Below are 26,671 nucleotides of genomic sequence, written 5' to 3'. Positions count from 1 at the left end.
ACTGTGACTGGTAATTCTGGCCCAAGGGGACCAGGGCAGCCCAGGCCTGGGCCGCCAGCTCCTGTCTGAAGCTGAGTCTGCCCTTTGATCCTGGCCGGCACTGGGAGCCCCATCCTCCTCTCTCTCAGCTTTTCCCCATCTGCCCTGTGATGTTAGAGTTTTGGCCTTTCCACATAAGGAAATCACACTGTATGTCACTTTTTGAGAATGGCTTCTTTCACTTAGCGAAATGCACTTGAAATTCATCCACATGGCTGTGTATCAGTAAGTCTGTTCCTTTTCATTACAGAACTCTTTGCTTAATCCACTCACTTAGAGGAGATTTGAGATGTATCTAGCTTGGTGTAATTGTGTAGAATGTGGCCTTGGACAGTTGTGTACAGCGTGTGTGTGCGTGTGCCTGCACACCTGTGTGGATAAGTGTAAGTTTCCATTTCTCTAGGATAGAGAACAATAAGGGAGGGTTCTCTCTACCCCTAATTTGCTGAGAGTTTTTATCATGAATAGATATTGAATTCTGTTAATTGGTTTCTCTACATTTTTTGGTAGGTTTTATTTATTTTTATATTACATTGATTTTCAAATGTTGAACCAGCCTTGCTGGATAAGCCCTACCTACTGCGGACATGTCTCTATTTCCATATGATTTTTCAGGATTTAACTGCTGATATTTTAGTGAAGATCTTTGAATCTGTGCCCATGAGGGATATTAGATATTAGTCAGGGCAATATTGGCTTTGTAAGATGAGAAATGCTCTCATTTTCTGAAAGAGATTGTGGAAAAAGAAAAGCAAAAGAATACACATACACATATCTTAAATATTTGGCACAAACATCTGAGCCTGAGGTTTACACTTTTGGAAAGATTTAAGTTAGGAAATCTATTTCTTTAGTACCCATAGGATTACTGAGATTATCTGTCTCAGAGTTAGTGTGCTCAGTCTTCCTTGTTAGCCCGCCTGGCCCCCACCCTGCTTTCCTTATTTCTTTGTGGTGCTGGGATCAAGCCCAGGTCTGTTAGATGCCAGGCAGGTGCTCTACACCTAACACTCCAGCCACTGCGTTTGCCTTTCAGAGTCTGTGATAACTCTGCTCTCATTTCCAATATCAGTCATTTGAATCTTCACACACGCATGCACACACACAGAGGCTGGTTACAGATCAGTCAGCTTTATTAATCTTTCCAAAGAACTGGATTTCAGCTTCATTGGTTTTTCTTTACCATGTTTTTGGTTCTTAATTTTCCTGACTTCCGCTCTTATGTTTATTAAATATCTTTCCTCTCTGTTGGTTTGGATTTGAATTTTATGTGTATTTTTATTTTCATTGAATTTAAATTACTTTTAACTTCCTGTTTGGCTCATGAATTATTAGACATCTGTTGTCATTTTGCAGCACTGGGGGTTGAACCTAGGTGCATCCTACTAACCATACCCCAGAGCTTTTTATTTGGAGAGAAGGTCTTGCTCTGCTGTCCAAGGTGAGCTCAAACTTTTGATCTTTCTTCCTCAACCTGCAGAGTAGCCTGGATTACAGGTCACCATCATACCTAGCTAGACATATGTCAATTCCCAGCTGTTTGGATTTTCAGTCTTTCTGTTACTGATTTTTAGCTTAAGTTCATTATAGTCAGAACATGTGCCTTGTATTATTTCAGTTCTTTTAAATCAATCTGTTAGGGGCTGGGGATTTAGCTAAGCGGCATAAGCACCTGCCTTGCAAGCAGGCGGTCGTGAGTTCGATCCCTGGTACCGATAAAAATGAAAAAGACAAAAAAAATATATAGTGAAATCAATCTGTTAAAGGCCCAGAATATGGGCTGCCTTGGCGAGTATTCTGTACACAGGAGAAGAATGTACACACTCTTCTCCTATTGGGTGGTCAGTTTCCCACAAGCCAATCAGGTTATGCTGGCTAGTAGTATTGTTCAAGTCTTTTATATTCTTGTTGATTTTTCATCTAACTGATTATATTGATTGTTGGAGAGGACTGTTGAAGTCTTTAAATTTAATGGCCAACTTGTCCATTTTTTTTCAGTTCTATTAATTTTTTCATGTATTTTGAAGTTCTGTTCCTAGTTACATGCCTGTTTGGCAGTGTTATATCTTCTTAATAAGTTGACCCTGTATTCCTTGGTTATTTTCTCTGTTCAGATTAAGTGATTCCTAGCTAATTTCTGTGATTATATTGCTGGTTTTTTGTTTTTGTTTTTGTTTTTGTTTTTTTGGTTGGTTTTTTTTGTCATCTCCAACCTGCTATTGGTTCTACCCAGAGAATTTTTTAATTTCAGATAATTATATTTTTTAAAGTTCTAAAATGTACATGTACCTTTTGGGGGGCTTTTTTCTGCTGAGGATTTCTGTATTTCCATTTATTGCAAAACTGTTCACCTTGCCAGAGATTTAGCTCAGTGGTGTAGCTCAGTGGGCTAAGTGCTTGCCTGGCAAGCATGATGTCATGAGTTAGATCCCCAGTACCAAAACAAAACAAAACAAAAAAACCCAAGAATGTTCATCTTGCTGGGTGTATTCAGGGACTCCTGTAATCCCAGCACTCAGGAGTCTGAGGTAGAGGGATCATTGCAAGTTCAAGACCAGCTTGGGATACAAAGAGAGCTCAAGGTCAGCCTGAAATGCATAATGAGACCCTGTCTCAAAAAGACAAAAAAAATTTTTCATCTTTCCCTCATGTTATGTAATTACATTAACTGCTTTAAGATCTTTGTCTACCCTAGTTTCTGTTCCTGGCAACAAAAACAAGACAAAATAAAAAAAAAATCTTTAATAATGATAACCTCTGGGTCATCTTGGAGTAGTATCTATCTTAGTCACTTTCTTGTCCCTGAGATGTAAACCCAAAATCCACAGTTGGAAGAGGAGTTGAAGCTCACCATTTCAGAAGTTTCATCGTTGGCAGGTTCAAAAGCAGAAATGGCATAATGGGAAGGGCCTGGTATAGAGGGAAGCTGCTCACATCATGGTAGCCAGAAAGCATCCAGAGCAGGGAAGGTGGGGGCAGACCTTTCCAGGCCACACCTCTCATGCCCCCCAGCCAGGCCCCACCACCTAATAGCACATTCAGCTCCATCACCCCCACAATCCAGTCACCTACCCCAAGCCCCACTTCTGAATGCAGGAGAGTTTTGGGGTCATTTTGGTCTAAACCAGAACACTATGGGCTGTCTCTTCCCTGGTACATTGCCGCCACCTTTTCCTGTTTGTTTGTATGTCAGGTAACTTTGGCTTGCGTCCTGGCCATTTCAAATACTATATTATGAAATTCTAGGTCCTGATACAATCTTCTGAAGACCATCAATCTTGTGTTGGTTTGTTTTCAACTGGGAAATAACCCCAGTTAGGTTGGAGGCTTAAATCTAGCTTCTTCTGGGATCTGTCCTTTTAATGGTGGTTCAATCTCTAAAGCCTTTACGGTGCTATTCAGGTGCACCCCAAGTGTGCACACCCTAGGGCCAGTCTGTTCAGCCTACTGTGGCCCATTCTGAAAGCCTTTGGGATATTATTTCTGCTGCATTCTATAAATGTGCTGGGGCCAGGACTTTAAGGGAATTCAACTGAGGTTCACTCCTCAGCTTCCTCCTCTGTGGTCTCACCCTTGCCAGCTCTCAAGGGCCCCATAGGCGGAAAGTTTACTCCTCTCAGATTTTACATCCCCTAGCTTGACTGTCTTGGCCGCCACCACCACCAGCTGTGGATTTGCCTTATAGGAAGGAAGCTGAGAGAGAGAAAATAAACAAACAAAAAGGACCATTCTCTCATTCTATTTGTCCAAAATGGACTCCTTCCCCAACTTCTCATCAGAAAGAGTTTGCATTCCTTTTTTGTATTTTGTTTGTTTTTTGAGGTCATTTGACACTAGATAGCCCAGGCTGGACCCAAGCTTATGTTGCTTGTACCGCGGCCTCACAAATTCTGGGAAAAAGATAATTTCTTTTGGAGCCTTTTCTCTTTACACTTGCTGTGTGATTTTGGAATCTGAGCCACCTGTGATGCATTAAGTACTGGACACCTTATAACACCCAGCTGAACTGAATTGCCCAGCATGGTGCTGGTGCGGAGGGTCCACCTGAGATTTGTTGCCAACAATATAAAAGCAGAAGTGAAGGGGATGATGGTGGGCTGCTGATTTTCACAGAAGAATTTGTCACACTGCTTTCCTGATACGAATTTAGCTCATTGTCATAGGAGCTCCGGTCCTCGCTGTCACCAAGGATGACTGCAGTTCTTTTCAGGGCAGCTCCAATCTTTACCTTGAGCATTGCTTCCTGGCTGCAGGGCAGACCTGTCAGCAGCTGGCACAACTCCTTCACCCTGCTGGCCCAGACTTCCCAGCTTCCACTGCTGACCCTTGGGCCTTCCTTCCCAGTGCAGATCCCTGATGCAGACTTGCATGAGATGTTGTTGTAGGCCCCAGCCCTTCAGCTGGATTCATGTAGGACATTGCCGTGGGTTGCAGGCGTGCGGCTGGAGTCTTTGGTCTCTAGTTTATGGACAGAGCTATACGTTTCTGCATCTGACTCTTTGGGTGAATATTATAAAATAATCCTATAAAGTTATGTGTCCTGTATTAAATCTATCCCCCTGTAAACCCCAAATACAACACTACCTGAGTCAAGATCAGAAAATATGCAAAAAAAGAAAAGAAAAAAGCCTACTCCTATATTCATTTGTGTTACTTCCAGGTCCTGTTTTTCTCACCCATCCACTTTACAGCTTCCTTGTCTGTTACATCTTCTGATCAGGGTTTTTGGTTGTAACCAGCAGCAAAGACAAAGTATGGTATATCTACTGTATTCCAGCCAGAGCCAGGAAGCTGAATTGTTTCTTAATATTGACTTCTAATTAGCAAAATCTGTCTGTCATAGCATGTATCTGTGGTGGCCTCTACTTTCACAGGTCAATGTCTTTTTTTTTTTTTTTTTTTTTTCTGGTACTGGAAATTGAACCCAGGGCCTGAGCTACATCCCATCCCTTTTTATTTTATCTCTTGGGAGAGAGAGAGACTCTTGTTAAGTTGCTAAATTTGCCAGGCTGGGCTCAAACGTACAATCCTCCTCCCTTACCCTGCCAGAGTGCGAGGACTGCAGCTGTGTGTCCCCTTGGCTAGCAGTACATCTTAAAATTAATTTTCCCTTTAACATTCAAATTCTTAAGCAAGGGTCCCATATGCCACAGATTGAGAACAGAATACAGATCTATGCTTTACCTCGTCAGAGCAAGCCCCCAACTTGTGCTAATAACAGTAGTGAGCTTAATTATTTTAGTAGAAATAATAATTACTGTGTAAGAGCAAGAACACTGGAGTAAGAACACACACTCCCTGCGTTCAACTCCTCCTACGAGTGAACGATCTTAACCTCAAATACCTGCGTCTTCCTGTGTCTGTTTTCTTACCCATGAAGTGGGAAAAGTTTTTGTTGTCTGAGTGATTGCGAGCCTTAAATAATGATTCTTAGAACAGTGCCTGGCACCAAGGCAGCCGCCTTCAGCATTTGCTAGGAATGGCTGTCATTTTTTGGCCGCTGGAGGAGCAGAGGGAGGCTCAGCCCAGCAAGATAAACCAGTTATGTTGTGGCCTCGGTTCAGAGGCGGCCACAGAGCCCTCAGGAGGCAGAGGCTTGCTGGAATCCATCTGGCCTGCAGCGTTGAACCTGATCTGGAGAGGCAGCCCAGGGAATGAATGGGGGAAATCAGCCTAAAGAGAAAAGCACCAGAAATAGAAGGGGAAAGCCTGGTAATTGAGTGGTCCAAAAAAAGGAAAGATCAATATTTTACTGCCAGGGAGACAATCACTTTCCCTGGCAGCACACTCAGCAGCCCAGCTGTGAGTGCTTCAGTGACAAAAGCTGCTCCTGTGGTCCCTGAAAGGCCCAGTGTGCGAGTGTCTGTCCTCGCCTGGGAGCCAGCAGGAAGCCCCCAGTGCTAAGAGCCTGAGCCCACCTGCACACATGGCCGTGCGCCACGGCCCTGGGTGGTCCTTCACTGTGTTCCCTTGGTACCTTGGGCAGCCTCTCCTCTGTCTAGAAAGGGAAGGGTCGGTTGGTGAAATGCAGCCCCTGGGTGTGTTACAAGGGGTTTCCAGTATCCAGAGGGGTCCTGTGATGAAAATGGGGCTTCTGGCTCTTGGGAATAAAGCTCTTACTACCCAGGGCTCATGGGGATTAAACCAATACTTCAGCACCACCTGCCCTTGGCCCAGGTGAGGTCAGTCACCTAGAGAGGCTGCAGGAAGACAGCATACTCCCCGGCCTGTGAGGGTCAGGGGTTATCTCTGTGAACCTTGCATCGTGGTATATGCCAGTAATTCCAGCCACTTGGGAGGCTGAGGCACAAGGACTGCAAATTTTAGGCTAGCCTGAATAATTTAGCAAGACCCTGTTTTAAAACATTAAAAAAAAATTTAAAGAGCTGACGGTGTAGTTTGGTAGTAGAGTTCTTGCCTACCATGTACAAGGCTCCACATTCAATTCCCACCACAAGAAAGAAGGAAAGAAAGAAAAAAAGAAAGACAGAGAGGTGGACAGACAGACAGAAAGTTACCACCATGGTGATTTTGGTTTAACATTTCTAAACCTCAGCTGTAAAATGACGGATGATGGTGGTGGCTGCTATCCACATTGCAATGGCAATGGGAGGAGACCGCACCCACTTAGCACCACTCTGTGGCTCCCTGAGCCCTCCATGGACCCAGCAGGGAGAGGTCAGACCTCCTCACATAATGATGCTATGATTTACTTTGAAAGTCATTGCACCTACTGTCGTGGTATTTATAGATATTAAACTGATTGTCTCCCTGGCAGTAAAATATTGATCTTTCTTTTTTTGGACCACTCAATTACCAAGCTTCCCTTCTATTTCTGGTGCTTTTCTCTTTAGGCTGATTTCCCCATTTATTCCCTGGGTCCCATCTCCAGTTCGGGTTCAAGGTCTGCAGGCCAGATGGATTCCAGATTATAGTCACTGCAGCTACTGTCATGGTATTTATAGATATTGAACAGGCTGCCTTTTTAAAAAGAATTTTGCCATGCTCCTGCCTGCTTTCTGTAGGGCCACCCTGCAGCGTGCATGACATGCCTGCAGCCACTGATGGGGACCACCACTTCTTGAAGAACCCGGTGGGAGTGGCCTCAGAGGGGCAGTCACAGCAGGCATGAACCTGCAGCTGGAGCTGGACCACAGCACAGGGTGCTCTGCAGATCATGAGGTGCCCTTGGAGACCCTGCCTACCTGCCCAGCACCCTCAAACACCTCAGCTGCCACCTGTTTTGGCCTGGCTTTCCTGAAGGAGAGGATGAGTAGTCCACCCTACCTATGTCCTCCAACCCCCTGGGAGATAATGGACTTTCGGATTCGAGGATCTAAATCCATTTCAGAATCCAGAATCTAAATGCTGCCTCATCATTATGGTCCAGCACTCTAACTGGGGCACAGCTCCTGACTGTGGAAAGGACTGGAGTGGTGGGCGCTGCAAGGCAGAGGGGTGCGGGTTGCCCTGACTCATCCCCATGTTCACAAGTGCCCTGCAGTGCTGGTGAGTAGCGTGCAGGAGGAGATGAAGTGGCTGCCAGCTGAGGCCGTGGGTGGACTCCCAGCTCCCTGCAGGGGCACCTGGACATTGCTATTATTGGAAGCCATGCCATTGCCTGGCAGTGTCAGGCTGGGTGGGGGAGGAGGGTGGCAGCTGCATTGCTGGGCTGCTCTGGTCAGGCAGGAGCTGGCACAGAGGCTTCCTCCCTCACTGGAGCTCTGTGGGCCTCTCTCAAGGCCACTGAGTACTAAGTTCAGGGATGTCTCACAGAGCACCTTACACAGCCTATCCACCATCCTCTCCTCAGATCCACATCAGGCCCGCTGACAGAGGTCCTGACACACAACCACCAAGCTCAGGAGGTCGTGAAAGGGTTTCTTTGCCTGTTGTGTTCATCTTCCGGAGCTTGCCGGACCCAGCCCTGAGATGCCAGGCTACTGTGACCAGGGCTTCAGACCCCTGCTGCAACAGTTATACTGCAGAAGTATCCTGTGGGTGTGCAGGAAAAAAAATCAGTTTGCGAACAGACAAATCTGCCAGCATAACTGGGCTCTGGTGTATGTGACAGGCAGAGTGGGAGGCAGGCAGGTCTCCCTGTCATGATGTGAACAATCACAGTAGCAGCGGGAAAATCCTTTCCCTACCTGCTGGGCTCTGTGGGCCCAGAGAAAGCTCAGATCCATCATCTGCAGCCCAGCCAGAGAAGGTTGTGGAGACAGTTTGTCTGGCCCTGCTGTGCTGCAGATGGTGATAGCTAGGGAGAGGGCAGGGCACTGCCAATAAGTGGGACCATGCGTGCCGTGTCCACGTGGCTGTGTGTGATTAGCCAGCAGGACCAGCAGGTGAAGGTACCACCCTCAGCCCCAGCAGAGTGCCTGACATGTAGGAGATGCTCAGCGAATGGATGAATGAATTTTGTATGTGTGCTGTGGAGGGGCTGCCACTGAGGATAGGCTGATTTAGAAGTAGGTTTCGGGAAGAAATGGCAAGAAACTGAAATTCAGGTGTTGTACCTTTTAAGGGGGAAAATGATTCTGGTTAATTAGAAAGATACTTCTTACAAAACAGACCATTGCCAAACAAGGGGAAAAATACACAAATCTAGCAAGTTTAAACTCAACTGGCTCTGACTGGGGATCAAATTAAGACACAATAATTTGGCAACTGTTATTAAAAGTCTTAACATCTTGGCTGTTCTGTACAGGCATTTGTATTAGTTTATTTAGCAAATATTTATGAGGCTCCTGCTGTGTATCTGCCCGCTGAGATAGGCTACTAGTTATATGGTCATAATCAAAACAGATACGCTCTTTGCGCTGAGGGAACTTACTCTGCAGAGGGAGATACAAATTCCTCAGAGGATCACCCAAACATGGAATCACAAATTGCATAAACAGTTTGAAGGAAAGTTTAGGGTACCACAAGATGGGGGAGCAGCACCCAGTCAAGGTGGTCAGGACAAGCTTGTCCGGGCTAGGGACAGAGGAGACCTGAAGGGTGACCACACGCTGCCAGGTGCTCAGGGGGAGCACAGGAGTTCAAGACCCAGGAATCGAGCTACACCTCTGCTACTCAGGAGGTGAATGAGGAGGATCCCTGAACCCAAGGGTTTGGGGCCAGCCTGAGTTAGACGGTGAGACCCTGGCCCACAAAACCTGAGCTGGGGAAAAAAGAAAAGAATTGAGATGTTCCCTGTGTATGAACCAATTCCCCACCATGAATGCAACCAGTATGTCCTGCAAATAGGTCCTAATAAGAGCATGTTTTTTTAAACCTTGAGCTAAGCTAGGGATACAGCTCAATAGTATTGTGTCTGCCTGGTAAGCATGAGGTCGTGAGTTCAATTCCTGGCACACACACCAAAAAAACCTAGGTAGGAGTTTAGCATATGCTTAGCGTGCATGCGGTCCTGGCTTTGATCCAAAGGGCAGCTCATGCCAGGGCTGAGTCAGTCAGAAAGGGGCTGGCAGAAGGCCAGTAGCTGGGGGAGAATAAAGGGAGAGAGTAGAAGGGATGGGGCTGAAGGGGGACCTTGCAGGCCGTGCAAGGGGTGGGTTTTATCCTAAGGGACAGAAATCGCATGATGGTTTTAAGCAAAGCAGTGGCGACTCACTCCATTTAGAGTGCAGAAGGGATTGTAGGGTGGAAATGGGGGAGGCTGGGTGCATTGGGAGAGCTGCATAGTCTAGGAGGGAGGAGATAGCAGCTATGGGGGGGGGTCCAAGAGGGCCATGTGAGGTGGCCCTGGGATAGGGCAGGGTGTGCGTCCGGTGTGGGGGAGAGGGAGCAGCACTGATCATGCTGGGCGGCCAGGAACCATGCAGTGGTGGGAAGGAAAAGCTGGGTTCGGCTCTGTGGTGCTGAGTGAGCTGTTGGAGGAGATGATGGCTGGTTTGTCCCAGGGACTCGGTGGCCGAGGCCATGGAGAACAGTGACTGATGTAACCGAGGAAGTCAAACATCTAGAATCCCCCAGGGGTGAGCTGCACTAGCAAAATGCTGGAAGTGACAGAACCACCAGCTGGGGAGATGATGGGGGGGGATGGCCCGGATGTGGCAGGGCATCTTTGAATCATTGTCCACAATGTGGGTGCACATGCCTGGCCGCGTGGCCAAGGGTTTCTGAGGCTCTGTTATGCGGGGAAGAAACTCCCTGACGTCAGGAGCCGACAACTGCTTTCGGCTAAACCTTTTTCTAATTTACTTTTAAACACTTTGTATTGATGCATAATGACAAATGGGAACAGAAGTGTCTGGGTCAGTGCGTTTGAACTGAGTCACCAGCACCCATGTGAAGAAACAGATGCACCTGTAATCTCAGGTGCTCAGGAGGCTGAGGCAGGAGGATCACTTGAGCCAGTGAGTTTAGAGGCAGCCTGGGCAACACAGTGAGACCACAAATAAAACAAAACAGACCCAGCCGCAGCCCAGACATCTCCCTGGTGGGCTTCCCATCCCACAGTGCTCACAGATAGAGCCACTCTCTACAGCGACCTTGGTTTTACCTTAAACTTCATTTAATTTGCAGTTTTATTTAACTGCATTTAATTAACAGGTTTCCATAACTGCTCCTTCTTGTTGCCAAAAGAGTATTAACCAAGGATTTCAGAACTACAAAATACAGAGTTTTTTTTAAAATGTGGTCAAAATTATGGACCTGGAAATCATAATACTAAGTGGAATAAGATAGACACACAAGCTTAAATCTTGCATAGTTTTCCTTCTGTGAGAAACCCAAAGTACAAATAAAAAGCAAAAACCTATGTCTCTTGAGAAAAGTGGGTTTCCAGGGTTTTTGTAATAAGTTTGTGTTTGTTTCATGTGAAAGAAACCATATTTTTAAAATAGCAGCATGATTTATAATAGCTACATCTTGAAAACAGCCCGTATGCCCATCAACAAATACATAAAGAAAATGGGGGGCTGGGGGTTTAGCTCAGCGGCATAAGCGCCTGCCTTGGAAGCAGGTAGTCGTGAGTTCGATCCCCGGTACCGATAAAAAGGAAAAAGACAAAAAAAAAAAAAAAAAAAAAAAAGAAAATGTGATGTTTACATTTGGTGGAATACTACAATACTACTTTGCCCTAAATAAGGAACACTTGAGTCATTTGTAGGTAAATGGATGCACACGAGTTTAAATATCACATTGCTTCTCTTGTGTGAGAAACCCTAAGGGTAGGCAAGGAGCACAATGGAGAATATTGGGAGGAAGGATGAAAACATAAGTGGGAAGGGGAGCAAGGGTGGGGGGAAGGAAGGAAGGGAAAAGAGATTAAGAAAACAGCGGAAGAAGAAAATGGAAACAAAGCTTTTGTAAATGGGGAGGGGAAGAAAGGTTAAAGGAGGGCAGGGCAATGGGAGAAAAAAGATATAAGATATATTATGTGTAGGTACAAATCCCCAGTGATGAATGTGAGGGCTGTGTAGGGCCAATAGGTACTTGCAGAAAATTTTAAAATAAAAAAGGAAACATGGCGAAGTGCGCTGGCTCCCTGGGCCTCCATCATGGGCCAGGCCTGCCGGGGAGCTCGAAGGGAAAGGCCACAGCCTCTGGGCAGCGGTGGTGTCTGCTTGTCCCCACCATGTCTTCTGGTCCTGGGGGTGCAAAGTGGCCCCACAGCCACCTGGGCCTTGATACGGACCCCAGAGGGAGAGGATTAGGCTGGGACGCTGGTTTCCTCCTGGCTCAGAGGCAGGGCCCCTTGGGTGTCTTACTGGTGTCCCTTTCCTTCTCACAGGTGGAAAAACTTGTGAAATATTTGGATCCCAACGACCTGGGAAGAATCAATTTCAAGGACTTCTGCCGTGGGGTGTTCGCCATGAAAGGTGAGACACTCTGGGAGGTCCTCTCGCCCGTCCTGTCCAGCTGGAAGCCAGTGGGCCTTGGGTCCCAGAGCCAGCGTGGGTCCCAGAAGGGGGCTCTGCCGAGGCTACCCTCAGGATCTGGGAGTACGGGTCGCATGGGATGTGGGGCTCCCTGAACCGCTGCCTCAGGGCCTCCCACAGGCTCAGGGAAACTGGATCCCTGTTAACAGGCTCCCCTTCTCTGTTCTTCCCCCTGTCTTTTCTTACTCATCTCCCCCTGAGATGACCACACGGGAATCTGGTCACGACCTGGGGGACTTCCAGCTCCTGGCCAGTTCCAGCACACCCGGACAGGCTGGCCCCTCTCTCCCTCCTCCCACGTTCCCTTGTCCATTTCCTCCACAGCAGGCGGAGGCTCTGGCCCCTCTCCGTCATCTGCCTCTCTGTCCATTGCAGGGTGCGAGGAGCTGCTGAAGGACGTGCTGTCCATGGAGAGTGCGGGGACACTGCCGTGCACACCTGAGATCCCTGACTGCGTGGGGCAGGTAGGAGGCAGGGCCTCTAACCCTGCCCTCAGCTTACCTTTTGCTCCGCTCACCTTTGCTCCACGGTTCCGGCGTCTGAGAGAGCAACCGGGCAGCCCGGTGGATCACAGTCAAGAGATGGATTGAGGGGTTGGGGGACAGGTTCAGTGAGGGCCCTCGGGAAATCGCAGCCCAGGCTGTGTCAGACAGAGCATCCTGCTGCCCCCCGCTGCTGCTGAGGAGAAACTGAGTCACAGGGAGGGAAAGTAAGGGGCTTGTGGTCATGCAGGCAGGGCTGGAGTTTCTTTTGCTCCTGGTCCACCACTTTTTGAGCTGTAGATCCCTGTGTGGTGTGTTTCCCCAAGTATTCTCTAGTTCTCTGGCACTAACCGGGGTCCGGAGTCGAGGGTCAGTCCCGTGAGACCTCTGCCCTTCTGATGCCAGCCATCTACAAATGTGGGGGTTCCCACGGCTCCCCATTTGATAATTCACTAGAAACTCGTAGGAAAACGCTGTATTTAGGATTATCGGTTAGTCAAAGAGCGTAACCACTTAGAGTTAACCACACTCACAGGACGAGACGGGGCAGGTTGGGACCGCTCCTCGCTCCGGGACACCAGCCTCCCTCGTGTCAGCACGCTAACCCTCATGGCTGCTGTGCTGTCAGCATCGCCCAGTGGTGTGTTTACTTGGGGTTTCATCCAGCAGAGAAACAGTCTGAGACGCACTTGTTAAGCCTCTGGTGTCCCTCTGGCTGAGGTGGCTCAGAACTAGGTAAAGACTTTTTGGTTTCTCAGCCAGGCCAGCTCTCATCTCTGGATCTGATTGGTGCCTCATTCAAACCCACAGCCGCCCCCATATTTCTCACATCTGACGGAGGCCCACGGTGCCAGAGGCTAAAGGAACCCTTTGCGTACTTCTTGGGGATCCCTCTGGGGAGTGGGCTCAGCTCTGGGCTCTGTGGACACAGCTGGAAAAGGGGTTCATAGTGCAGAAGACCACAACACCGAAAAGACAGAAGGACAACAAAGTTAGGGGGCTGGGACTGTGGCTTAGGGTACAGCATTCGCTCAGCTTGCAAGAGGCCCCAGGCTCATTCCCCCGAGCAAAATGTTACAGATCTAGTTGACTTTTGTTTGCTGTTGAGAGTCCCCGATGGACAATAGCACAACACAGGGCTTTTCCTGGTGCAAACAAGGAAATGGAATGGTAAATGAAAAAAAAAAAAAAAAAAAAAAAAAAGCTGATTGGTTCACGTCAGGTTGCCTCTGGTTACTTTTTTGTAAGGATTAAAGCTGAGGGGATTTCCTTATTATTGTGACAACACTGACCTGTTCAGGAGTGTGGCTGTCCTCTCTGCTCTAACCCTAACCCTAACCCTCAATTTTTGAGAAGGTCAGAGAAACAACTTAGTTTCTTCTAGTGGTATGAAACTTCAGCATGAGCAACTCCATTTTGCTTCAGTCTGCTGGATCTAGTGCTGAGCTCAGTAGCAGAGACCAAAGCCAGGCAGCAGGTGGAGCCAGGGTCACTGGACCTCAGGGTGCAGTGATCACAGTGAAAGCCCCAGGACGGGTCAAGATAATATGCAAAGCTGGCAACCCAGAACAGGGACTAGAACTAGGGTCCCCAGCGTGGGGCAAACACTGAGTGCTCCCAGAATGAACCTACCACAGATTGCTAGACAGGCTGCTGAGGCAGGTGATGGGCTCTGGGTCACCCAGAGCCAGGTCCCTACCCTACTTTGGGCACTGATGAGCCATGTAGCCCTGGGACAGTTCTTCTCAGCACCTCAGAGCCTCAGTTTCCTCAGCTGTAAGGCAGGGCTTGCCATACCAGTCAAGGTCCACTGCAAAGATTCACTGAGAAAACAAACTGGTGCCTCCTGGTGCTGCTCTCTGTGTGTTTTCCCCTTCACCCTGGGCCCTAGGGCTTCAAAATAATGTAAAAATAAAGCGGTCGGGGCTGGGGATTTAGCTCAGCGGCATAAGCACCTGCCTTGCAAGCAGGCAGTCCTGAGTTCGATCCCTGGTACTGATAAAAAGGAAAAAGACCAAAAAAAAAAAAAAAAAAAGCGATCAGGGAGCTGGAGGGCAGAGTGGGATTGAGGTCCCAGTCCCCCAGTGATGCCCAGAAACAGGGCCATGAACCCTGTATGTTCTGGCTGCTTTCCTGACCCAACTCACACTTCCGGAACAGATAGCACATGGAGAAAACTGAGAAATGGATGCAGAGGCGTTGGCCTCTGAGAGAACACACAGCTCTGTAGGGCAATATTGTGTTCCCTCCCAAGGCCAAAGGTTCTGAAGGGAGAAGGACAGTCAGCCCATCTCAGCAACACCCACGCTTCCCTGCATTTTCCTGTGGGACCTTACAGTGGTGATGTTTTGGTTTTAAAATTCCATCCAGGTGAACTCCATTCTGTCCTCCATGGCTCTACTGTCCAGAGAACAGCGCAGTGGCAATGAGTGAGCAGGACTTGTTGGTCCTGCTGAGTGGAACAGCTTGATTACCTGGGCTGGTTCTTCCCATGGGCTCCTGAGTGCCAGGAGCTGGTGAAAGGGACAGTTCTGAGGCCAATCTGCCAGGTAGAATTGCTCCTGTATCGGGAGTTCTTCATAAAAGGGATCAACTGGAATGGTAGCACACACCTGTAATTTTAGCACTCAGGATGCTGAGTCAGGAGGATGGCTTAGGAGGAGGTGAGCCTTAGCTCCTGTCTCAACAAAACAAAACAAAAGGGTGTTAGAGGGGGCCAGTGTGGGGCGCATCCTAATCCTATTGGCTGGCCCTCGGTGGCCTGCTATGTCCCTGCTGTCCCCTAGGGGTCAGCCTGAGAACGAGAAGTCTGAGATCCAGTTCATGATGCATTTCCCAGGTGCCTCCCTCCAGGGAACGTGTATCTGAGCAGAGGCTGGGGAGGGGATGATGGTTCTGGGTGGGAGCACAGGAGCACAGCCCCTGGTGTGCACGGTGGGCCCTTCATGGAGGGAGAGGAGGCCCTCTTTGCTCACCCTCCCAGAGATGAGTTGAGAGTTGACATCGCCACTGGATTCAGGTCATTTTAAAAGAGTAAAATTCTTCAGTGCAGCTGGCAGGTAAGAGGCTATTCTCTGGCCCCTGACAGCGCCCTGCTCCTCTGACTGCTGCTCTGGCCCTGTAATCAGGTCCATTCCGGGTGGTTGGCACCTGTGCTGCCCCAGCCCCGGCCTTGAAGGATATTGCTTGCCCTGCCTGTGTCTTCAGAGCCTGCAATGTCCTATGGGGAATTCACCGAGGGTTGGTGATCCCAGCAGGTTGTCAATGGATTTCCCAATCCAGGGGGCATAGCCGGGTCAGAGTCAGAGGGACTGCTGGGAACTCCAGGAAGGACCTGTGTCCTGTGGTGGTGCCCCAAGCTGCAGGCTGCCCAATGGCCTCCTTATTTTTTTTTTTTTTTAATCCCTGTGTGGTGTAGGACCCCATGGGGAGGGTAACATTGAAGTGGGGAGCCGACTCCCAGAAGGTGTCAAAGCAAGAGGAAGATTGCTGGGAGCCATGGTCATCCTTTGCAGGGGTAAGCTAAAGCCTGCTGCAGCTCTGTGAGGTCCAGGCCCTTGGTCATTTGCCCACACGGGCTGGTTAACAAGAAATCTGAGGAAGCAGAAAGTGTGTCACCTAATCCACACCAGAATGCAGTGTCACCACCTTTCCAGTATGCAAACTGGAAAGTCATCCCCAGGCCCACAGCAGCCAGCCTCTAGTCCTCTGCGCCCATGCACCCATCTCCACCACTGCCACCTACCAGGCGCCTTATTGCCCCTGCCACTTCTCCCTGCAGACCCCCAGGAACTGACCCTCCCGTGGCCCCTCCTCACCAGAAGTAACACCTGCTGCCAGCTCCTGCTGTCTTCTGTCACCTCCCCTCAGCATAGCACGGTTCACACCCCCAAACTGGCAGCCCCGACCTCTCCTCTCCTCTCCGGAAAGGGCCATGCTTCTCTTTTGTACATATTTTGTCTTTCCCCTGAGCTGTTCCTGTCATGAGCTCCTGTCTGCTCATCCCTTAAGACCTGCTAGGTTCCCTCCGCCCCAGCATGGAGAGAAGCCTGGGTCCTCTACACCTGCCTCATCTCCCCCCCACCCCGGGGCTGTGCCTTGTGCGCTGCACGGTCACATGAGGACCCCTCCAGGAAGCAGGACCCAGCCCCGCTCCTGCCCTTCACACCAGGGCAGCGCCATGGTGATATAGGAGTGGAATCAAAACCTCCAACTGTGATAGAAGGGAGCTCTTATAATTTCCAGCCTGTGGGTGTCTAATATGCCAAGTTCGTGTTCTCTACAATCAAGAGTGAATTCTAGGAACAATGGAGGTGAAGAGTAGGAAATATTTAGTGAGGGATAGAACGCTCCTGCCAGAGGGACATGAAGGAAAGTGGGAAAGTGTGTTGCCCAAGGACCCCATTCTTAGGGAAAATTTTACAGAGCACAACAACATGGGTACAAAGTGGGCTGTACAGCTGTGATCGACCAATAAGATTGTACATATAGCTTCTTGGGCAGTGTTGATCCAATGGGGAAACAAGTCACAGTGAACAGCAGAACTGCTCAGGTGGGTGACATACTGGGGGTCTTGGTTGCCCCCTGGGGTGACTGATGCCTTTCTAGACTATTAGACCAGATGTTATCGCCTCTCTCATCCCTGGTCCTTTGGTTGTTATCTTGAGGCCTGGCCTCCACCTCCCGTCTCTGGTCACATTGTGTTTGTACCTGTGTCCTGGCTTTCTCCAGGGCCTCTTACTGCCTGACTGCCTGTAATATTTCTGCCTAACTTAGCTGTCTATAACAACGGCCAGCATCCTTACTCCCCTCTCGAAGCACTGCTAGGTTAGGCTGATTTATAAGAATTTCTGTAGACTTGGACTTTTAGTCCCTATATGCTCCTTTTCTGCTGCTCACATTTCTGTCCTCCCTAGTGCCTTCCCTCCCTTGAAGCTGTAAACATGATCTCCTCTAGGAACTTCTCAAGTACTTTGGGGAAAAAGTGTTTACGCCCCACTCTTTGATCCACAGGGAGCTTGTTTTGGATCATGGTGGCATTAGTGACCTGTCGTCTCTTACTTTCCAAACTTTGCCAGCTAGTCAGGTTCCTACTGCCAAATAGCCCCATTCCCCCTCATTTGGAATTTTCTTTGTCTGGGGTGGGGGTGTCTCTTTCTGGACTCCAGTCTGTTGCATTGATCTGTCTACCTGTTTCTAAGCCAGAATCACTATTTTACTGCTTTTGCTATATCTGACAGGGAAGGCCTTCCTCATCATACTTTTTGAAAACGGTTTTTGTTGCTCTTCGATAGTTCTTCCAGAAATGTCTCTTTGTCAAATTCTTTTTTTTTAATCCTTCTAAAGATTCTGTTTGAAATTGATTTGAGCCAGGAGTGGTGGCTCATGCCTGTAATCTCAGCACTCAGGAGGCTGAAGCAGGAGAATCATTGCAAGTTCAAGACCAGCTACAAAGTGAGCTCAAGGCCAGCCTGAACTGCGTAGGGAGACCCTGTCTCAAAAAAGACAAAAAAAAAAAAAAAAGAAAGAAAGAAAGAAAGAAGTTGACTTTGTACATCAGATGGAGGGAACTGGCTTCTTTGCAATACTGAGCTCTACCATCCAGGAGCAAAGTATATATTTCATATCATCATTTATCCTGGCCTTTTTAAAACTCATTTTTGTTCCTCCTCGTATCATGACAACCTTTTACATACTGTTTTCTTATTTGCTTAATTCTACATATTAACATAGCCATGTAATTTTTCAGGTATGGGGCGGGGGGACAAACACTGGAGATGAGTTCCTTTATTTTATTTTTTTGAGACAGGGTCTCACTAAGTTTCCCAGCAAGCACTTGAACTTCAGTCCTCCTGCTTCAGCCTCCTGAAGTGCTGGTATTACAATTTTTCTGCATAATTTTAAATGACTATGTCCTATTTCTTCACATCAAAACAATCCAATTTATATGTCAGTTTCTTATAGCTGGCCTATATATATACTTTAACTCAATTTTGAAAATTAAGAAAGCAATGTAATAATCACCCCTGCTACACAGTCTTTCCACACAGCAGCCTTTATTGCATTAGAGTAAATCAGAGGCTCACAGATTATCATCCCCATGAGCCGAATCTACCAGGAGTCTTTCCAAATGAAGCTTCATCGGAGCACAGCCACTGCTACTGTTTACCTTTTCCCTATGGCTGTTTTCCTGCTGTAACAGCAGGGTTCGGTATGAGCATCCCTTGATATCCGTGAAGGATTGGTTCTGGAACCCCTGAAGACCCCCAAATCTATGAGTCCCTAATATAAAATGCCATTGCAGGCTGGGGATTTAGCTCAGCAGCACAAGCACCTGCCTGGCAAATGAAAGGTCATAAGTCCAATTCCCAGAATCAAACACAAATAAAATGCCATTGGATTTGCACGCATGTGTAATCTAAGCACATCTCCCTAGATACGTTAAGTATTTCTGGATAATTTACAATACATAATACATTCCACATGCTATATAAACAGCTGATACACTATATTTTTAGGAAATGACAAGGTAGAAAGTCTGTACATGTTCAGTACAGATGAAAGTGTGTGTCTGTGTCTGTGTCTGTGTCTGTGTCTGTGTCTGTGTCTGTGTCTGTGTCTGTGTCTGTGTCTATGTCTGTGTCTGTATATGTGTGTACTTTCCATGCTAAGGAGCAAACCCAGGAGCTCTCTTGGTAAGTGCTATACCACTGAACTACACCCACAGCTACCCTTCCTCCCCCTCCTCCTCCCACTCCTCCTCCCCCTCCTCCTCCCCCTCCTCCTCCTCCTCCTCCTCCTCCTCCTCCTCCTCCTCCTCCTCCTCCTCTTCTTCTTCTTCTTCTTCTTCTTCTTCTTCTTCTTCATTTTTTTTCGTTTTGTTGCTTGGGTTTGAACCCAGCACCTCTACCACTGAACAACCCCACCTTTGTAAATATTTTCTATCCATGGTTGAATCTGGAGGTGCAGACCCCGAGGCTCCAGATGGCCCAACCATAATCCCCACTGTATATGAACTTCAAATCCTGAAGTCATTACTGTTTCTTGCAGGAAAAGCCAGCTTCTCAGGTAAATTCAGATGTGCGAAGATCGGTGGAAACTGTTGAAAGGGGGGAGATACTGAAATCTCTCATCCACCTGCCAGATTCTTTTCCAGGAATTCAGTCAGGATTGTGCCAGGTTCTTACAGATTCTTTCTGCCATCTTGATACTGGTGTTGCTCATTTCTTAAATATTTCAAGTTTGACAGGCTAAAATTAGAAACTCTACCTTGGATGATACAATTTTATTTCTTAAAGTACAATTTTAGGACTGAGTGTGGTGGTACATGCCTATAATTCCAGCACTTTGGAGGCTGAGGAAGGAGGATCGCCATGCGTTAAGACCAGTTTAGGCTACATAATGCATTCAAGCCTAGCCTGAACCCCAGAAAGAGGCCTGTCTCAAAAACAAACAACAAAACATACTTTTCGGTCTTTAAGAATTCTTTTGTGATTTGCCTGACCCTGGTTTCTCTAGTTGTATCCACTTTTATTTATTTTTGAAGAACTAAAAATATGAACTTTGTAACATGTTACCTTTTTTAATCATTTATTTCTAATTTTGTTTACAACAGCAAAATTTTACATTTTTTATTGCCAGTTCATCCGTCTTTTCCATTATGATGTCAGCCTTTGGTGTAGTGCTTAGGATGGCTTTCCTGCCCAAAGAGTAAAACTGCTTTTTTAAAAACAATTTTGTGTGTTTGATTTTAATTGATACAGCTTTAATCCTCGGAATGAGTTTCGCTAGCTAGAGTGAGGAAGGACCCAGCTCACTCTCTCTCTCACCTTCCCTCACCCATGGCCATGGGCAGCTCCTCCGGGCTGAGCCAGCAGCCATTAACAGGCAAGAGGTGGGGTTCTGGGAACCCCAAAGGCTTCCACACCACTCAGAAGAGCTTTTAAACCCACAGCCGGAAGACCTGATGATCATTGCCTCCTTTCGTGCCTCCTAATACAAAGCGTTTCTAAACCACTTGAGACAATGACACTTTTAAGTTCTAAAAATACTGTTTCTGACAAATAGCGCTGTGATTCAGCTGTGCTGTGGAGGCGTGGGTTGGAGGGGCTTCCTTAATCTTAGATACAGCCTCTGCGTGGTTACTGTGCTCCAACGCATGCCTCCCTCCAAAAAAGAAAAAGAGGAATGATTCCTTACCGTAAGGCTCACAGCTTCTGGGAGGGTAAAAAAAGATCCTTGAAGTGGGCACAGTGCTTCCTGCTGTATTCTCAGCCACTGGGAAAATTGAGGCAGGAGGATCACATAAGGCCAGGAATTTGAATCCAGCCTGGACAATGTAGTGAGACCTCATCTCCAAATGCCAAACACAGGCAAATGCCAGGGAGCACCCCTGAGGACCGCCTCCGGGGCCAGTCCTTACACTCAGCTGTCTTTAGGACTCTGAACTCAGAGCAGGAGAGTGGTCTTACATCCCGTGCTCATGAAGCTCAGTATTGGAGACCTCTGCAGTGGGTTCCAGTGGGTAATACTCCTGCCAAGTGTTACAGCACACATGGCGGGAAGAAAGAGCAAGAGGCAAAATAGGGGTACAGTGGGGACCCAGGATGACCAGTTGTTTGCAAAGGAACAAAAGGCCACGAGCCACCCAGAAACTTGGTGCTTACTCATTGAGGAAAACACTAAGGGCATTGCAGCAGGATGTGTTCGACACACAGCGAGGCGGGCAAGGCTTGTAACAGAGGGGAGGAAGCATTTTTGCAGAAGGGACAGGAACAGCCAGGTTCAGGTGATGGTTAATGAGTAACCTGCTTTGTAGCCAGTTCTGGGAAGAAGTTTCCTCTGGAGTCACACAGGTCTCAGCCAAGAGGTTGTCCTGTATTTTATTCCCATGGTGTCACAATGTCTCTCTGAGCTCAGCCGTGACTGTGGGTGACAAACATTGCTAGTGGATCATCAGCTGCTTGCTTTCATGAGGTGTACACAGCCTGACCAGACCCACCGGCCACACTGAGAGCCAGTTCAGGGAAGTCACCCCTATACGGCCTGCACTGCTTGGAAGTAGACACAATCTCATTGAGGTCTGGGAATAGTGACGTGGCGGTCCGCTACAGTTGAGCAGAAAAGAAAAGGTTTGATTTCATCTCCCTGTAGGATTTTAACCAGTTTTCTATCTCATTTTGTAATCTTCTTTCAGCATTCATTTCATTCTCTGATTACACATACCTTGATCTCTCTCATTTCTTCTTTCTTTCCTCCTCCCACTCTCTTCCAGTGTTGGGGGTTGAACTCAAGACTTTCATACCGAGCTGCATCCCCAACCCTTGTTTATTTTTTAATATTGAGACAGAATCTCACTAAATCTCTAAGTAATCCAAACTGGGTTTAAATTTGCAGTCCTCCTGCCTCAGCCTCCCAGAGTGCTGGGATTACTGGCATGCGCCACCATGTCCAGTTGAATTATATAAATTTCTGACACATGCAACTATTGAAAAACACAGACACATGTGACACCCACAGCCACACAGGAGGGATGTTAGTTCTCAGAAGCAGTACAATATAAAACCATGTTTCTCAACCTTGGCTGTACACTGGAGTCAGGTAAGATGCTTTCAAAACATACCTGTTTTGCTGATGATTAGCTCAGTGGCATAAGCATCTACCTTGCAAGCTCATAGTCGTGGGTTTGATCCCCAGTGCCAAAAAACAAAAACAAAAAAAAACCTGTTTCCCATATCGCAAAGATTCTAATTTAATTAATTGGTCATCTATTTTTGAAAGCTTCCCATAATTCTGAGTCACATCCAAGGGTATTAACTTGAAGTGTGCAAACTAGAGCTTCTTGTGTGTGTTCCCTATGTGTTAGAATTCCCTTGGAACTTGTAAGATTCTCCAGGCCCAGGCTGCACCTCAGATTGGACCCCTGATGCATGGAGAGCCAGGCCTCTGCAGTTTAAAGCTTCCTCAGCAGTTCCGGGTCCCTGAAGCCAGGAGTGCCCAGGTGACCAGTCTGTCAACGCCCCTTTCCCTGGTAGCAGAAGGCAGAGGCGGAATGAGAAGGTGTCTTTCACCGTGAAAACAGCTGATGCAGGGGCTGGGGATTTAGCTCAGCAGCATAAGCACCTGCCTTGCAAGCAGGCAGTTGTGAGTTCGATCCCCGGTACCAATTAAAAAAAAAAAAAGAAAACAGCTAATGCCCAGCAGAGCCTGCATGCTCAATGTTGGTTCCCTTGGTACATGGCCTGGAAGGTGTCCTCAGGGAAGAGTGGTTTGGAACTGCTGGGCCAGCCTCTGACATCTGCAGTTCCCTGTAGATGACACCATCTGGAGGCTCAGGCCCAGCAGGGAGCATTCTTGGTGGTCAGTGAGCCGTGCTTTGCTTTCCCAGAATGAGGCCCTGCAGAACCCCCAGGAGACTGGGCGGGAAAGGGAGGGGTGGTGCTTCCCCTGTGGAGGCCTAAACAGGAGTGTACTCCCCAAAGGGCCTGCCCACCACCCAGTCAGAGCCACCTGGAGATGGGAGATGGCATGCACAGGCTGGGGTTGCATCTGTAGTTGGGCAGAAGGAAAAGGAACTTTTTCTTCAGCTTTTTATTTTGAAAGATTTGAGCTTTCCAGAAAAATCATATGAGCAAAACAGTGAAGCCCATCTACGCTTCACTCAGATTTATCAGTGTTATCTTGTGTGTGTTCTCCACCCTATCCCTGCAGGTGTGTATGTGAGTTTTGGTGTGAAAGCATTGCTTTTGGTTTTGAAGTTTTTTTATTTTGCCTGACCATTTGCTTTTTTTTATTCTTTTAGTACCAGAAAACCTTGTGTTTGCCAGGCAGGTGCTGTGCTGCTGAGCTGTTTCCCCTGCCCTTGCTAGACCATTCTAAGGTTGCAGACACTGTGGCACTGGATTCTGTTTGTTTATTTGTATGTTGGTTTGTTTGTTTCTTTTGAGGCAGAGTGTTGCTGTGCTGGGAGCTGGTCTCTCAGAGTGCTGGGACTATAGGTGTGTGCCACCGTGCCCTGCCAACACTTTATTTTTAAGCACCTAAACATCCTTGATGTGAGGATAGTCTCTCACATGATCACAGTAGCGTCACATGCAAAAAATTTAATATGGAGGCAGCATATTTTCCAACATAAGCTTCATGTTCATATTTTCCCAGTTATATTTCTACAGCTCTCATATTTGATATCTGATCAAAGCAAAAATTACAATATGTTTAGATATCATGTCCCTTCAATCTCCCTAGTCATTTATTTTATTTATTTCTAACAACATTGACATTTTTTAAGACTCTTTAATTCAGGTTTGCCTTTATTGATTTTCTAGTCCTTTAGTGATAGTGCAATTTAAATCTAAATTCAAAGCAGGGACTGGAGTTGTAACATCTTGAGCGTGAGGCCTGGGTTCAATCCTCAGCACCAACAGAAATGTCTGGGGCCTAGTGCTTGGGAAACTGAGGCAGGAGGATCAGTGTGAGTTTGAAGCCAGTCTGGGCTACAGAGTGAGACCCTGTCTCAAAAAACAAACACACAGACAAAAAGTCTGGGGGAAGAGTGATCTGCCAGGAAGAGTTGTTTTGCAGCTCTTTAGTGTTTATTTTGACGCAGGGTCTCACTAAGTTGCTAAATTGCCCAGGCTGGGCTTGCACTTGCAGGCTTCTTGCCTCGGCCTCCTAGAGTGCAGAGATTACAGGCATGGACCACCATGCTCAGAAGGAGTAGGTATCTCTCTTTCTCTCAAGGAAACTGTACAACAGGGTGAGTAACAGGAATCTCCCTGGGTCTTTGGGGTCTTTTCTGTCTGAGAAATGCAGAGAAGCGGGCTGAGCTCCTGGGGTCTGGGTGCGGAGCCCAGGGTGGCCCAGCCTCACCCTGAACCACTTGTTCCTTCTCCACCCTCAGCCCCAAGGTGCATCTCCCAGGCTCCCAGGTTCCCTAAGTGGCACTGTGTCCCCACCCTTCAGTTCACTCAGACCAAGGGCCAGGCATCCTTAATTCCTCCCTCCTTCCACCTCTAACCCATCAGGCCTGTTGGCTTTACCTCCAAAATACATTCTGACCCGTGTATCTGTCCCCTTCTCCCATCCCACCCTGTCAGAGCCTGGCGACCGCCCCCATGGGTGCCTGCTGTGCCTTTCAGATTGATGCTCCACGCAGCAGTCAGAGTGTTCTCAGCCAGCACTGCAACTCCCAGGCATCCTGCGGTTCCCATTCTGCTGGAACCTTTAACCTCGGCCCCGCCACTTTCCTGAGATTCTACTGCTTCAGCCTCATCAGCCTCTTTGCTAGTTTGTTTTTTCTTTTTTACTCAGGGCCTCTTTTATCTTACTGTTCCCTCAACCTATGTCCCTTGTCCCCAAAGCCCTTGCGCCTGCCACTTCCTCAGAGAAACCTTCCCTTCTCTACCCTGTCTCTCCCGGTCATAGCACCCCACTTACACCCATCACATGGGTACCACTGTGTGCTCCGTCTCAGTCACCTGTGTGTGTCCTGCCTGCCTCCCTTCCGGACAAGAAGCCTCGCTGTGTCCAGCACCCAGCACTGTGCCTGACACAGAACAGCTGTGGCTGCATATTTGTGGGTGAGGATCGCAGACCTTGGAGGTTAACTTGTCACCAGGCTGAGTCTAAAAGGTTCCCAGGGCTCAGATAAATAACCTATCCCACCCTTTCTGTAGAATAACTGCAGGTGTGTGGAGTCCTATAAAGGAAAAACAGTTTTCAGGACATGTCAATAAGAGACAAGATAATGGTTTGTTAGGGATTTTAGGTCATACTTGCAGGCCCTCAGAGAAACAAGGCACATTAGGAGCTGGAACTGGGTATGTGGATGGGTTCTTGGGGTGTTTTCAAGGTGGGTGGTCTAGGACATATATTCCCGCCATCTGTTACGTTACCCACCTGTAAACCATGTCAGAGTGTAAGCAGTTTCCATGTGTTTGAAGTTGAGATCCACTGCACACAAATACTGCTGTTTCCTTGAGGCTGGAAGAAGCACAGTTCACAGGTAAAAAGCACACATCCAGCCCTGAAGAACTTTTGGAGTGAGTTTCTTACCAGGGAAAAGCCTTGAGTAACTTCCATGTCCTGAAGCTGCAGTGCTGGTTGGTTGGTTTTTAAGTACGATTTTTAACATCTTGATTTCCTTGTCTCTTTTTTGCTCTAGTTTTTATTTTTTCAATCCTACCTCAAACTCCCACCTAGGAACCCAGGAGCATTTGGGGGACCAGTTCAGAGGCTGCAGAGCTCACACCTCAGTGCTGTGGAAGAGGGCCTGCTGAGGGCTTCTAACCATGGGAGAAACTCACAGAAGACACATTTCGTATTTCAACCAGGTGCCAGCCCGAGCTGTGAGGGTGTTTAAGGAATGTTTCCTTTCCTGCTATCTTTGGGTTGAAGGTTAGAGCAGCCTGGAATACAGCATGTCTTGTTCTGGAATGAGAAGGCCAGGTGGCCACGTATCAGAAGGAATATCCACAATGTGTGACCATGGATGGTATATCACTGGGGTTTGAGCCCTATGCGTTGATTGTAAATGCTTTATACATTAATGTCTTGGTTCTTTTACTCAATGTTAGATTGTGCTGTTTTGGCCCGCACCCTCGGCCCGGTTATGTGTTTTACCTGCCTAACGACAGTAAGGTGTGGAAAGAGCCTAGGGCTCCTTCCCTACCCACTCCTCCTCCCTTTCCCGCAAACTGTTTCCAACAGTGGCTGTCACCCTGGCATGTGGTGAGGCCTGCTAGGTTTCTGCTCCTTGCATCGCTGCTGCTGTGACAGACGGGACAGATTCTCTGCCAGGCTGTGTGCCCAGCCTCTTCATTCTGTCGATGCTCTGTTTTCTCCCAGGCCTCTGGCTCCCCATCAGGCACTCTTGGGGGATGTTGTACCTGCAGACGCCAGACTGGGTTATTGCAGGATGGGGCCACTGACTTGGCTGGGAATTGGGAGACGTTGCCATCCAAGCCCAGAGGCAATCTTTGGCTTCAGGAGTAGGGAGATGTGGACTTATTTGATGGACTCTAGAGGCAAAGGGTTAATTTATATTTGTTTTGTTTTATGAGGTGGGGATTCCACTTTATGCCCGGGTTGGCCTCGAACTCCTGGGCTCAAGCAGTCCTCCTACTTCCGCCTCTTAAGTAGCTGGAACTGCAGGCCCATGCCACCATGTCCAGTGCTAAACAGTTAATTTAAATTTATGGAGAGCCTAGGCCTGGGGGTCTGAAGAGTCTGGATTTGTGTCACCTGTCCTGTGGTAGTCAG

The 26,671-nt window shown here is 47.8% G+C and overlaps 1 protein-coding gene across 1 annotated transcript in view; it reads left to right on the top strand.

Annotated features, from left to right (window-relative positions):
* Rab11fip4 (RAB11 family interacting protein 4) overlaps nucleotides 1-26,671 on the top strand; it is a 121,721-nt gene that overhangs the window by 27,987 nt on the left and 67,063 nt on the right. The window contains exons 2-3 of the mRNA XM_023565006.2: nucleotides 11,783-11,870; nucleotides 12,306-12,394. Of these exons, the coding sequence (XP_023420774.2) occupies nucleotides 11,783-11,870; nucleotides 12,306-12,394 (177 nt within the window). The remainder of the gene's footprint in view (nucleotides 1-11,782; nucleotides 11,871-12,305; nucleotides 12,395-26,671) is intronic.

The sequence above is a fragment of the Cavia porcellus genome, unplaced genomic scaffold (assembly GCF_034190915.1).
Source record: "Cavia porcellus strain 051 isolate PalLab524CR breed Dunkin Hartley unplaced genomic scaffold, mCavPor4.1 scaffold_6, whole genome shotgun sequence".
Lineage (NCBI taxonomy): Eukaryota > Metazoa > Chordata > Mammalia > Rodentia > Caviidae > Cavia > Cavia porcellus.
This window is presented reverse-complemented; position numbering and strand designations above follow the sequence as displayed.